General features: G+C 36.6%; 1 protein-coding gene and 1 long non-coding RNA gene across 2 annotated transcripts; one reads left to right on the plus strand and one right to left on the minus strand.

Moving 5' to 3' along the window:
- Positions 1-11,143, minus strand: LOC109020971 (proteasome subunit alpha type-5-like). Its single transcript, XM_019003515.2, has 10 exons — positions 10,988-11,143; positions 10,650-10,696; positions 10,473-10,554; positions 10,136-10,216; positions 6,210-6,323; positions 6,032-6,133; positions 4,742-4,800; positions 1,001-1,103; positions 602-667; positions 1-330 (listed from the first exon to the last, which is right to left on the minus strand). Exons 2-10 carry the CDS (start codon positions 10,661-10,663, stop codon positions 238-240), a joined length of 714 nt encoding a protein of 237 aa, XP_018859060.1. The 5' UTR covers positions 10,664-10,696; positions 10,988-11,143; the 3' UTR covers positions 1-237.
- A 1,049-nt stretch (positions 11,144-12,192) lies between these two features.
- Positions 12,193-13,302, plus strand: LOC118348299. The gene is made up of 3 exons (XR_004801378.1): positions 12,193-12,224; positions 12,328-12,403; positions 13,186-13,302. It is a non-coding gene; the product is annotated as an uncharacterized LOC118348299 (long non-coding RNA).
- The last annotated feature ends 1,621 nt before the right edge of the window (positions 13,303-14,923 follow it).

A 14,923-nucleotide genomic window follows, 5' to 3' on the forward strand; every position in this document is an offset into this window, starting at 1 on the left:
TTAAGGCTCGGAGGCAGTCTTGCAGATGTTCCAAGTAAAAATGTGCAACACTTTCGCAAGCGTTTTTTTAAAAGATGGAGAGCAATTATAGATGACCCAAAACCAAATGAAAATTACGAACTTGAATCCTAAAAGCAAAAACAAATACAATATTTTCTTCCCCATCAAACTAATTAAACACAGTATTGCAACAATAGGAGATGGAGGATGATTTGCCAAGCGAGGGAGGGCCTGTACTCATAGGCGATTAATGACGGCTTCTACCTCAGAAGGTGTATATAGATGGTATGTTGGAGACACCTTTGCAATGTCAACATTATTAGGAGTCACCTGGGTTCAATAACATAGTTCATCCATGTGATTAAGATGAATAAAATTAACTAGCAACGTGTTATTCCTAATCCTTTTTAACTATCACCCTTTTATCATCTTCTAACATGACATTAACTTATTGGAAGATTCCGTATTATTCCATTCGTCTTACGATCATTTGATACATTTGAGGATGTTGATTAAAAGGCCTCTAAATATCATTTCTCAATTAACTAGAGACAAAACTTTATAGCCAACATTAATGCTACAATTCCAAGAAAGTCTTTACCTTTTCTTCCATGACCTGCCTCAGAATGGAAAGAGCAATAGTTTCGGCTTCTTGAAGAGTTATGTCCTGTAAACAATTAGCAAAATACAATATACCCCTTCAATTCTTCAGGTCATAAGCATCAGAAAAAATGGAATATGGTCATCTTGACATGTATTGGACCCCACTTCGGTAACTTGAATACCATTGAACCATCAAAATAAAAAGATTTTTTTTTTTAATATTTAAGTAGAAGTAGATGACAAGTTAGACTAGGTCTTAAACTTATAAAGCTAATGTAATTTCGCCTTATAGAGGTATAAAAAACTATTTGCACGAAAATCATGCAAACATGAACACAAGGAGAAATACTTTTTTATTTCAGAGTATGTGCATGCATGTGAACACGGAAAAAGATACCTTGTTGTATTGCTCTTGCAAAGAGCTGTCTGCACCCTCTGAACCTGAACCAATAGCTTTTGCATTGCATTGCCAAAATGTGCCAGATGGATCAGTATAGTATCTGCAATTCCATGAGTTTAGGGCAAAAGATTGAGCACAACTACAGGATAGGTCAAGCTGGTACTTTTAATTAATACAGAGAACTTCACCAGTTATCATCTACATTCACACTTAAACTAGCATGATATTCAAACATTGTACACCTTTTTTTTTTTATAAGAAGATATTTTATTGATATAGAAATAGACATAGCCCAACCATACATGAAGTATACATGTGATTACACCTAATTAGGAACTAGAAACAGTTACAAGGAATTCATGAAAGTCGAGACCATTAAAGTCTATAACAATGGCCTACATAAATAAAGTCTTCCAGAAAAACTCTTAGGTTGGGTTTGGATGCACAAACATCTTTATCTCATCTCATCATTACAACTTTTCCAAATTTGCATACAAAAATATAATAAAAAATTCAACTTTTTCAAATTCCAAAATAAAAATAATACTAAAAAATTATATCTAACAATATTTTATTCAACTGATATTCAAAATATCTCATCTCATCTCATCTGAACTATGTATCCAAACCCAACCTTAAACTCTTCTAAGGAGCACTCTTGATCCTCAAAATTTCGGTCATTCCTTTCACTCCAAATGCACCATAGTAGACAAATGGGAACCATCTTCCACACAACTGCAATATGTGGTATCCCTGTGATCCCTCTCCAACTAGCTAGTAGGTCAACCACCCTCCTTGGCATAACCCATGCTAATCCCATTTTGCTGAAAAAGTAATTCCACAAGGCCCTTGCAAACTCACAATGTAGAAGTAAATGTTCCACTGTTTTGCCGCTATTTCTGAACATACAGTACCAGCCAACAAGGATAAGTCCACGTTTCCTTAGATTGTCAATGGTAAGAATCTTTTCTAAGGATGCAGTCCCAAAAAAACAGCCTTAAGAGGTGCTTTATTCTTCCAAATGCTCTTCCAAGGAAAGTGATTACTAGCCCAAGTAGTGAGAACCTCATAGAAGGAGCGTACATGAAATTTTCCTTTGCTGGAAGGTGACCAAACCAACTTATCCACCACTGTATCAACAGGTCCAATGGTGTAAAACAAGTTAAAGAACTCAACAAGGACACCCACCTCTCAATTATGTGCCTCCCTAGTGAACCTGACATTCCACTGTTGTGAGCCATTAGTAATTTCCCTCAAGTCCGCCACCAAAGCATCTTGTTCCCGTGCAATTATGAAAATAGAGGGATAGGCATCCTTATGAGCCGTATCTCCAATCCAAACATCATGCCAAAAACTGATTCGATTACCATCCCCCAAACACAGCCTAGTGTGGCTAGAGAAAGACTGCCAACCTTTTCGAATATGCTTCCATAACCCCACTCCATATGCCCCCCCTAAATTCATTAGAGCACCAACCCCTCCTTATACTCCCGTATTTAGTATCAATCACCACCTTCCATAATGCTTTTCTCTTATAAGAATATCTCCACAGTCATTTCCTAAAAGAGCCTTATTGAAGACCCTCAAATTGCGAACCCCCCAACCTGCCACCCCTCATTGGAGAGCACACCTTCTCCCAACTAACTGAAGCTTAACCTCGTTGCCAAGTCCACTCCATAGAAAATCTCGTTGGAGATTCTCAATTTGTAAGGCGACATTAGCAGGGAGAGGAAATAAAGATAAGAAATATGTGGGAAGGTTTGAGAGGGTACTCTTTATTAAGGTAATCCGACCCCCTTTAGACAAATACAACATTTTCCACTCACCCAGCCTTCGCTCTATATTCTCTAACATCTCATCCCAAATTGGCTTTGAATGGTGCTCCCAATGGAAGGCCAAGATACTTCATAGGCAACGAAGAAACCACACAGTCCAATATGTTGGCCAGCCCCCAAACATTGTGCATGTTACCCACAACAACCAACTCAGATTTAGAAAGATTTACTTTTAAACCGGAGACCGCTTCAAAGCAAAGCAAGATAGTCTTCAGAGATTGGACATGACCTTGATCTGCCTTAGAAAATAACATGTCACCTGCAAACAAAAGATGTGAAACAATGGTAGAGCCATGGTTAGTATCCCCCACCGAGTAACCTGAGAAAAAACCACCCTCAACTGAAGCCAACAACATTCTATTTAGATCCTCCATGACAATAACAAATAAGAGGAGTGATAATGGATCACCTTGTCGCACCCCCCACGAACTGTTAAAGAATCCCACGGGGTCACCATTTACCAAAACTGAGAATCGAACCGTTGACACACAATACCTCATCCACAACCTCCATCTCTCCCCAAAACCACATCTCCTCAACAAATAAAAAAGAAATTCCCAGTTAACGTGGTCATAGGCCTTCTCCATGTCTAATTTGCATAAAATACCCAAAACTCTTGACTTAATCTTGCTAGCCAAGCCTTCATTAACGATAAGGATCGAGTCCAATACTTGTCTTCCCCTAACAAATGCTTGGAATGAAGAGATGGCAGACTTTTACAGCTACTTGTATTCAACAAAGTTAGGCGGAAATGGGGGTGACCGTATGTTGTGGATTCACATGGGGAGAAAAAGGTTTACAGTTAAATCCTTTTACAAGGCTTTGACAGCCGAGCAGCCCACATTCTTTCCATGGAAGAGTATTTGGAAGGTCTTAGTGCTGTCTAAAGTTGTGTTTTTTACTTGGACAACTGCACTTGGGAAGATCTTGACGGTTGACAATTTAAGGAAGCGGGATATGGTGGTCACGGAGTGGTGCTACGTGTAGAAGGAATGGAGAATCGATAGATAATTTGCTTTTACATAGTGAGGTGGCTGGGGAGTTATGGGATGGTATCCTTAAAAGAGCCGGGCTAAGTTGGGTCATGCCTAAGAGTGTGGTGGAACTACTAGCATGCTAGAATAGGAGGCATAATAGCACTCAACTGGCAGCAGTGTGGCAAATGATATCTTTGTGCTTAACGTGGTGTCTATAGTCGGAAAGGAATGATAGGTGTTTTAACAACAAGGAGCATGCAGTGGGGGAAATCTGGAATTTTTTTATATTTTATCTTTTACAGTGCTTTTCTGCTATTGTAATGAAGGGTCCTAATGTCCATGAGTTTCTATCTTCTTTTCAGCTTACTAGAATGTAATTAGGTGTCTCACTTTGTATACTTCCTGTGTACTTGGGCATTGCCTAGTTTCATTCTATTCAATAAAGATATTTAATTGCTTATCAAATAAAAAAAACAAATGCTTGGAATAAGTCCAATATTTGTCTTCCACTCCAAATCCAGATTGCCGATTCACCATCCGTTTAATTTTACCACTCTCCAGTTGCAGATTGTCACTTACAAGTAAGTTGGTTAAATCCACTTTTCACCGCTAAACTACATGGTGTTTTATACTCTGCACCCCAAACTAACAAAACTAACACATTAACCATCAAAATGTAAAACAATAAGTGTATTTAAGATTTTAACCCATAAATTTATTTAATACACATCAATGGGGTTGATTAAGCGACCATGGTGAGTGTAACATTAACTTAAAAACATTTAGGGTTGATCTACATTCACATATTATGAACCAGTAGGGGTCTGAAAATCCTAAAAATTGAACATACATAACTCAACCATTTAACCATTTTAGGTCGATATTAATCCACAGAAAGTATCTACGCAAATCAGACAAGTACTTACAAGCAGGGCCCATTCTCATCATGACCAGCAATGAGAAGAGAAACTCCAAAAGGTCGAGACTGCACAAAAGAATACGATATGCCAGAGAACATTTAAGAATGACAAATATACGATCTAATATCAAATCATAAGGGAATCTAATTTCAAACAAGGACATTTCAATTGCAACAGAAGCGAAGAGCACTCTATACACACTGTGATGTTGTCTCTTCATAATGTGAACATTCACCACCTTCCCTAATTGGAACCCCTCAAGCAAAAAAAGGCATCCAGCTCCTCCAAAAGAATAGCACGAATTTTATGCAGATTGTCATTAAAAAAAACACCCACAAAAATTGGAGATTTTAGCTTCAATTTTCTCTTGATTTACAACCATCCGAAAATTCCCTATGAATATATGGGGAAAAATTTAAATGACTGAAAATTTTTCCAACATGCCATATTGGATAATTGGGCTCCTAGAGAAGCTGACAGCTAACATAAAGACAGTTGATGGACAAACAAAAATGAACTCCTAGAACAACCAAAAGTTATGTCAAATGCATATTAACGAAAGGAAAGGGGGGGGGGGGGGGGGGAATGAGTACCAAACAATGTTTTGAATACCGTACCGGACGTCGTACCGGTCAAGGCACTGGAACGAAATATTTCGATATCAGTACCATTTCGAGATAACGTTTCGGGATAACATTTCGGGATAGTCGATATATAAATAAATTATATATATAAATATATATAAAAATTATATTCCAAAATAATAGTCTATATATAAATAAATTATATATAAATACATATATATAAAAATTATGAATAGTCTAGTCTGAATTAGGGGTTAAAAAATAAGTTTATAGTTTGAAAAAACGAAAAAAAAAAAAAAACACAGGCCGAAATATCGGCCGAAATTTAGGCCGGTACCGGCCGGTATTTTAGCCGGTACGGAACAAATATAGTACCTGTACCGGCCGGACGGCCAAAACGAAAAATTTCGGCCGTACCGGCCGGTATAGTACGAAATTTAAAACATTGGTACCAAATATATAAAACCAAGCATAATCATGCCGTTAGATCTGGTATATACATGTGGACATATCAGATCTATGTATCTTGAGCTGGAAACGAACAAAAAAAAAAGCGAAAAGGGGCCTATATATAAAGACAGTGCATGTTATCATTTGCATCTTAAAATCCTACCTGCCGTGTTTCTTCTTTGGCATTATATGTTTCATTATAACATTATAAACATGCAAATGAGTTAGTACCAGAACCATCCCAAGGTCAAGTGGTTATTACCATAGATTCTTCATCACCTTCGCCAAATCGTAGGGCCAGATCGCAAATAGCTTGTGTTGTAGACTCCACTGTCATTGGCTCACCGTAGGAGAACCTGTGGTTCTGAAAAGTATGAATGTAACTATATTAGCATGGAGCTATAGTTCTATCACTTGCATGTAAGTAACAAAAGCCATACTTGAGTTTCCACACGTGCGTGCTCAACAAGTGTTCGGGCATCAGCAATCAACCCACTCATGGCACATCCAATATGATCATCAATTTCCATAATTTTCTCCACACTACTGGGTTCCTGAAAGATAGAGAAAGAGAAAATGAGGTCCCAATCAAGTGGTGGTCCTCTATATAACAGCAACAAATGTGGTTACATCTAAACAAGAGAAGAGTTTCCCATTCAGATAGAACTACTATTTTTCTTTTCTTTTCTTTTATTTCTTTGGACAAGTTTCCAGATCCACTCTTACTTTTCAAGTGACAAGAGGTTGGGTTAGATGACAATGTTTGAAAATAATTGACAAGGAAAAATATCCTATTTAAATCTGATAGTCTCTATGCTGGTTATGAGCATTATAGATATATATCCCTCATTATACTTAAATAAAACAAATGTAATGGGACACTTATAACTTATTCTCTTAATGTTAATGCAATTCAATAGGTTATTATCATGATACTATAAAGTAAAACATTAAGTTTTCACAATGTAGACTGAGTTATAATGAATAGCCCTTAAAACTTAGTGCTTGGTTTTGACCCAATAGTTGAGGCTGTGAGGCTTCAATAGGCCTTCGTTTCAAATCTGGTCAAGTGTACACATACGCACACATATTTGACACTGCTGGACAACAATTATGTTCCGGACTATCTAAACCCTAGACCACTTTTAGCATCCACTTGTTTGATAAGATGTACTGTAACATACGGGTCTTAAATTAGGATTTAGAATTAAGATTATTATTATTATTATTATTATTAGTTTTAGTATTTATAGTATTTTAAATAAAATCTGTGTTTTATTTTTAATCTCCGGTGGTGATTTTGATTGGGATTTTCCTCTATACACGCCCATATATCCCTCCCTTTTGATTTCCTAGTTTGAATAGTTTCGTAATTGGAAACCAATTCACACGTCAAAAACCCTACCATAAGTCCTCTCTTTTTCCACGTAATATTCTCCCTTCAGCAAGCCCACAGTACCCCTTACGGCCAGAACCTTCCCACAGTAAAATCAAACCTTCTCTTCCTCACAGCGCCACCGTAGCCTTCCTCTCAGCAACCAAACAGCCACCTCACCGAAACCCACCACAGAGCATGCCTACGGTAAGCCCTCTTCTTTTTCCCCCGTCGTTTTCCCTCTCCCTCTCTATCAGCAGTGACTCATTGGCCTGTGTAATTTGTTCTACCACCGTCGACCACTGCAGAGGATGTCAGAGCAGACCAGATTGCAGAGACACTGCCAACCCTGCCACCTGAACTCAGTCACGCATCCCTCATCCCTCAGTAAGCCATGTTGACCCCTCCCTCCCTCCCTCTACCTTGCCGTTTCTCGGTTTGACAGTTTCTCATGTCACACCACCATATTTAGAGGGATCCTCCAGTTGCCGCCGTCGAACTCGACTCACCTCCACCGCCGCACCTCTCCTTCTCTCTCAGTGAATCCCAAATCCCCCTGTCGCACAATGCTCCTCTTCCGTAGCCTCTGTGCTTCTTTCCTTTCATTGTTGTCTTCAGCCTTCTCAAAATGCCCATGCCCATTTATGATGTTTTCCCAAAACGCCCTTTTATTAGGCTGAGTTTTGCTGGGACTGGGCTTAGTTTTAAATGGGACTTGTGTTTAGAATTAGTTTGGGCTTGGTTATATTAGTCCAAAAACCTTATTTTTCCAGAACATACTTGAGAGTTAAATTATGTTATTAAGTATTAATCTTTTTATAAAGCTTGTTACAGCAGTAAGTTTTAAGGAATTTAAAGTATATTTGAAAGTATACTATTGAGCCTATTATTTTAGTTAATATTCCGATTGTCTATATAATTGTATTTTTAATAAAATTATTATGTTATATTTAAATAGAAAATCAAGGAATATGATATGAGCTTTAAATAATATTACTATCTATTTTTTTTTATAAGAAATCTATTATTCTTTTTTCTTTTTCTTTTTTTTTTTATGTCAGGGAACCTCTCCAAGACAGGGCCTTCGGACCCACCTCTGCAGAGTAAACCCTGGTCCCGTGCACTGCACCCTCGAAGGTTTCCCTACATGGAACTGATTGAATCGCTGGCTTTTCACCAGGGGGTGTGGTCCCAAAGGATTATTTGCACCCATGAGGTATTGAACCTTGAACCTTGAAAGGAGTGATGCTCCAAGACCAAGGCCTTCACCACTTGGGCCAACCCCTTGGGGTTAAGAAATATATTAATCTTACTATCTATTAATCTTAGTATAACTAGATATTTCTTAAATTATCTCTACGGTATGATTCCAAGTAATTAGAATTCGACGACATGTTGTTCTAAGAAACATTAGTGACGATTAGTGCCTCGTATAGGTCACAAGCTACGACATGAGATTGTGGAAGCAACACTAAGAGGTAAGTAGCGTGATCATAATTATATGTGTGCTGTAATTATTCTGATTGTGCATGAAAAATGTGATGTTTACCTATGCTACGCTACGAGCTAAGTCAAGGTTAGGCCCCTTTTCACGAACCTCGATGAATTACAATGATATGCTTGTGATGCTATGTTGGTATGGATTGGTAGATGGATGGGATGTTCTGAAAATCACATGTATGCCATGTAATGTTCATGTAATATTTAGATCATGTATGCCATGTAATGTTTAAATCATGTTATGCCATGCCTATGTTATGCTATGTGGTGTAAAACTCATATTAATATGCCATGTATAATGTTATGCCATGCACAAGAGTATGCCATGCTAGGTAAATTCATGAAGTCAAACATGTTCTCATGCATTATGAAAGTTAGTAAGAAAACACATGAATGACGAGTGAACTTTAAAATTGGTCTTATGTTATAGGTGGATGGGTAAGCCACGGACTCAATAATGGTCCACCACATGAAAGATATGATGTTTTGAGGTGACACGGACCCAAGCGTGCTTCACCACAGGTTATGTTATGCGGTGCCACGGACTCAGGCATGGTTCACCGTATGATATGTGATAACACAGACCCAAGCGTGTTTCACTACATGTTATGATACGTTATGGGGTGCCACAGACTTAGGCGTGGTTTACCATATGATATGCGATAACACAAACTCAAGCGTGTTTCACTTCATGTTATGATACGTTATGCAGTGCCACAGACTCAAGCGTGGTTCACCAGACGTTAAGTGATAACACGGACCCAAGCGTGTTTCACTACGTGTTATGATATGCTATATATGGTCAACGACAATTGGACCGATGTACACATGTAATGATGGCCACTAAATAAGTGAAAGACAAGATGAACAAGTCATTTATGATTGTTAGGAAATGCATTGAGTCAGTCACTCGTGCATCATGTTACATGCAATTCCACGATTTTGTTAATTCCGCATATGTCATGATACATTAAAGTTTTATAAATCAAGCCTAATGTTAAGCTAAGTTAAGTTTACATTATGATGTGCTATTACTGAGTCTTCATGTTTTAATGTCTCAGATGTTGAATGCGAGGACGCAGAGCTGGAGAGCCAAGAGTATATTAGTTCAGAGACTTAGATTGGAATAAATGTTACTTCCACAATGATATAGTCTATGATTATGATATTTGAATAAATGATCACCACATAGAACTAGTTTATGCCTTTTCATTATGTTTCCAGCTTTATGTTATCAAAGACTGTTTTGTTAAGTTAGTTTGATGATTCAATAAATGAGATATATATATATATATATATTTTTTATAAGTAAAAATATATGAGATATTTTCATGACTTCGAATCTCTTTACCGGGCATGATGTTATGAATGTTCATAATATTCCTGACTTACGGGAAGAGGTGTTACATGTACCAAAAAGGAAAGTGGATTACACATAAACTTGTCCATCGGGAACAAAAACACGGAGGACACAAAAGAATAAGGGCTAACCAGTAGTGGTGAAGTGATACGTTTCTCAACTGCGAGAACAACACCTTCTTTTGTCTTCAACCCAATTGCAGTCGAACCAAGCTGACATTAGACGACAGCAATATTAAATTTACAATCAGAACCACTTGACCACCAAATGAAAAGATAGAAAAATAAACAAAGACAGCGAGTAAATAAGACCCTGTTCTTATCCCAACAACAATTAGCTACTGAAAATATTTTGGATGAACCTACGCTTTCTGTGCGGCTTTTATTTTTTGTGTTCTACTTCCCTCAGTATACTTCATTTCTCACCACTAAGTTTTCTCAAAGAATGTGAGCGAAAGAAGTGGAGTACCTTGATGGCCTCAATGGCATATTCAACCTGAAACAATCGCCCTTCCGGAGAGAATGTGTTCACTCCTCTGTCATACTCAGTCCTTCACACACGATCAAAAATATATTAAATGAGAATAACACACACACACACAGAGGCACTCGGATATACAGAATAAGCAATAAAAATGCAGTTCACCTTGTGAGAAACATCTTCGATGAAACTTGATAAGAAAAACCTACAATCTGAAGATGAAAAACCCTAGATCAGTACCATAGGAGACAAAATTCCGCTGTTTCATACAAATATTTTACTAAGTAAATGAGCATATGAAAAATCTATCGGGAACCGAATAGAAAACTGGATATAAGTAGCTGAATTTTTTTTGCAAAATCAATAAGAAATCTGAAAGACATATAAGCAGATAGAGACTAACGGATCTCAAAAGCTCAGATATGAGCTTTTTCAGTAGTAGGGCGTAGTTTTATAACCAGACAGCGTGCGTGAGAGAGAGAAAGAGAGAGAGAGAGAGTTACCGGTTTGAATGATGAGAGTGAGCGAGAGGGAGAGAGAGCAGAGAGCGTTTCGAGTCCGACGGAGAACAGTGGAGTAAAAAGGTTCAGGTTTCTTGGTGGGGAAGAAGGCTTTTCTCATGGGCTTGGGCCTTTGCTTCATCGCTGGGACCGGGAAAGTCGGACTTTGGACCTGATTTAGGTTTAGTCCACTTTTATATGGTTTAATTCCCTTCTTTATATGGAAACTAATATCGTTCAACGTTGTTTCAAAAAATAAAAAATAAATAACGTTCAACGTTGTTTGCAACACCGCCGATGTAACATAAAAGTGTATATATAAAATACTATTATTGGATTAGTTAAAAATTAAATTTAATAAATATTTAGTTATTAAAAAATAAAATATATTCACATTAAATTATTTAAATTTTAAATTTAATTACGGTGATTTTTAAAAATTTTTTAAAATTTAAAGATTACTGTAAATATATTAAATACATATTTTATTAATTATTTCTCTCTTTTTTTTTCTATCGCATATTTTATTTCAATTAATATATTAATTTGATTTAATAATATATTAATTTAATAAGAATATGATTATTAATTAATATATAATAAGTAGAATAATAAAATATGATAAAATTAAATAAATTAATAATTAAAAAAATTAAATATTTTTTGAAATTATTAATTATTCATTACCATATAATGAATAAATGTATAATCTAATGTAGAGATATGATGTGAATAATTAAAATCAAATTTATCTTATATTATTTTATTATTATATAATAAAAAAATAGTTATTTTAATGTAGAGATTTATGTGAATGGAATAGTCAAAAGTCAAATTTCTCTTACATTCATCAAAACTATCATTTAACTTTGGCTAATCCAATGAGAGTACTCTAAATAGTCCCAAACGAATTTTTTTTTTTAAAAAAGAACTTAAAAACATCTTCTCCAGCAAGCGATCCATTGTTGCCTCGTTTGTATTCACAACACATCTCAACTCATCTCATTACTATTCAACAACTTTAACTCATAAATCTTACTATTATTTATAACTCATTTCACTATTATTTATAATTTATCTTAATTCATCTCAATTCATCTTCGAATCTAAACGATAAAGAAGGAAAAGTCCCAAGAAATCTATGTGAAACCATTCTCTCAGACCATACACTCTCTCAGTGAGTCTCTCTTAGGGACAGAATGCGAGACAGTCAGTACTCATTCTCTCTTACTACCTTCAGGTTAGTATAGCATCTATTTATTTTCATAATTATTTAAATACCAATTTTATATATAGTTATATTTTCTATTTATGTATTTTCTTTTTGTTTTGTTATTGGGTAGTCCTTCAGGAAGCTAGTGCAGATCGAACACGCCTTGACAGCGGTCGGATCCGGCCAAACCACTCTTGGGATTAAAGGTATGTTACGTAATTTTTTTTATAAGTAAAAGCCTACATGATTTCTTACCAATTTTTTTTATTCTTTTGTTGAATTTTTTCGCGGCATTTTTGGTTTAGTAATTTCTTCGCCAAATATTTGCAAAACTTGTTAGAATGATTGATGTTGAGTACTTTAGTACCCATTTGATTGTTTTCTATTTCAAGATAAAAAAATTCATGTATATGCAAGTTTACTTTGATAGTTATCTTCATTTGCATCAACAGTGAAGTCTGATGTAACACCCCGTATTTTAGCGTATTTATTTTTATGTGAAAGATTATTTTTTTAATTAATTTAAATATTATTTTTCTTATTTTAAAATTTATCAGATTTTTTCGTTAGATTTATTTTATAATTTTTAAATTGTGAAATTTACTTTGATGTGCTTTCTTGATATTAATCAGTATTTGTATTTAAATTTACTCTTTGCTTTAATGAATAATTTTATTGTTGGACTTTTATTATTTTATTTTATTAATATTGAGTTGCAATGTTTTTAATTGGCTTTTATTTATTTTTATTGTACCTTTTTTCTTTTGTTGGACTTTTCTTTTTTCGAACTGGGCCTGTTTAAGCGTCTTTTAGTTTCTTTTGGGTCTCAAATCATTTATCGTACCTTACCCATGGGCCAAAATGCATGGAATGGACCAGTAAGCCCAACCCGACGCAACCAGGAAGCAGTTTCACTTCCATATCGCATGCACGTACATGATCTTCTAGGGTTTTAATAAATTCTAAATGCATGTTTTTCTCTCTAAAGAAGTGGCCGCAGCAACCCGTGCAGAGCTGCACTCCACACTGCCGTCAACAACTACACTGACCTCCACCCCGCACCGTGCACTTCTGCAATGCACCACCCACGGCCAGCACAGGTCAAACTCGACCATGAGCACTAAGATTACGGCAAGAGACCCTTCCACCGAGAGCCACTCCATGAAAGCCAATCACGCGTAGGTCCACCGCACGGAGCCACCCTGCCCAAACCTCACAAGCACCACCGAAGCTCTTCCATGCCGCAACCCACATGGCAAGCCCACTGCACGACGAAAGACGTTGTTTCACTACCACCGAACGACCCCTGTTTTTAATACCCGAAACAGAGTAATCTTGACTCAACCAACCCGTAGCCCCACCTCAGCCTCCATCACCCACTGTACCCACTCGTTACTGCCGCACAACTCATCCACTCTCCACTGTGAACCTCTGTCCAGACCTCACCACCGTGCCCAGCCACACGGAGCTGCAGCCCAACGCCTCGTAGCCTCTACTACAAGCCTCAGACTGCTCTGTTTTGATATCCAGAAATAGAGCATGTTCAGCCACCTTGAGCAGCTGAAATCACCCTCCACCGAAAGCTCCACCGCGCTGTGCCCCCACAGAAACTGCCGAGGAGGACGTCCCATCACCCCAGTCCACCTCACGCCGCCTCAAGTTCCTCGGTAAGCTCACGCCATTTCTTGTTGGTGTCTCTGTTCTCTCGGTCTCTCCCTTATTCTCTCACTGTGTGCTACTCTTGCTCGTCGCTCTCTCTTCCTCTCTCAGCCAGTGACCAGGCGCCACCCCACATCCTCCGTAGTCAACCGCCAGCTCCACGCCGTCGTGCCCCCATCTCGCCGTAAGTGCTGCCACTGCACTGTTGTTGCGTTTTTGTTTTCTATTTCCTAGTAGTTCATTATAAGGTGTAGACATATATATATATATATATATATATGTAATTACATTAACCATATAGTAGGAAGTACTATAACTTTTTACCCCTTATAGTATTCCTCCAGAGTTATTGTTTCGAGTGTTCAATTTAATGAGTTTATATTATGTACTTTGGGTTTAAAATCAATGAGTATATTATGTAGGTTGTAGAGTATGTTTTTATTTGGACGTCCACGTGTGGATTTATATTGTTAAATTGGTTTTTGTAAGAGACTGATATTTTAATGGATTATTTTTTATGTAAATACTGATGAATTTTTTTGAAGTGATCGGCAAGTGAAAAATCTTAATTTTAAATCCTTTTAAAAGAATATTTTTTATATAAATAAAAGTATGTTTTTCTACTTATGATGATCTCAATATAGTTATGTTATTTTAGTTTTATAAATTATAGTAAGATCTCAATTGTAAATAAGTTGGAATTTAATGTTTTAGTCAGAGTAATATGTTGGATATTGATAAGTTTAGAAAGTGATGTTGGTATTTCAGGAATAATGAGAATTTTGGGTTTGAGGAATTAAAAATGGATTATTTTAGAAGTTTTAGACTTGAATATTGAAATACGAGATTGATTGGGAATTTATGTAAATTTACGTGATTATCTTATAGGTGACGATTAATAATTGTTCAGCATTTTGAGGAAATTTCTGAAAAGTTAAGAAATTCAGGTAAGCGGGGTTCCTATGCTAGATTTTACATTTAATAAAATGAACTGAGATCCTTTTTGGAAAATGTGCATGTTTTGATATGAAAAGAAATCTGAAAACAACCTCAGTTATTTGTTTTGC

The sequence above is a fragment of the Juglans regia genome, chromosome 4 (genome assembly GCF_001411555.2).
Source record: "Juglans regia cultivar Chandler chromosome 4, Walnut 2.0, whole genome shotgun sequence".
NCBI lineage: Eukaryota > Viridiplantae > Streptophyta > Magnoliopsida > Fagales > Juglandaceae > Juglans > Juglans regia.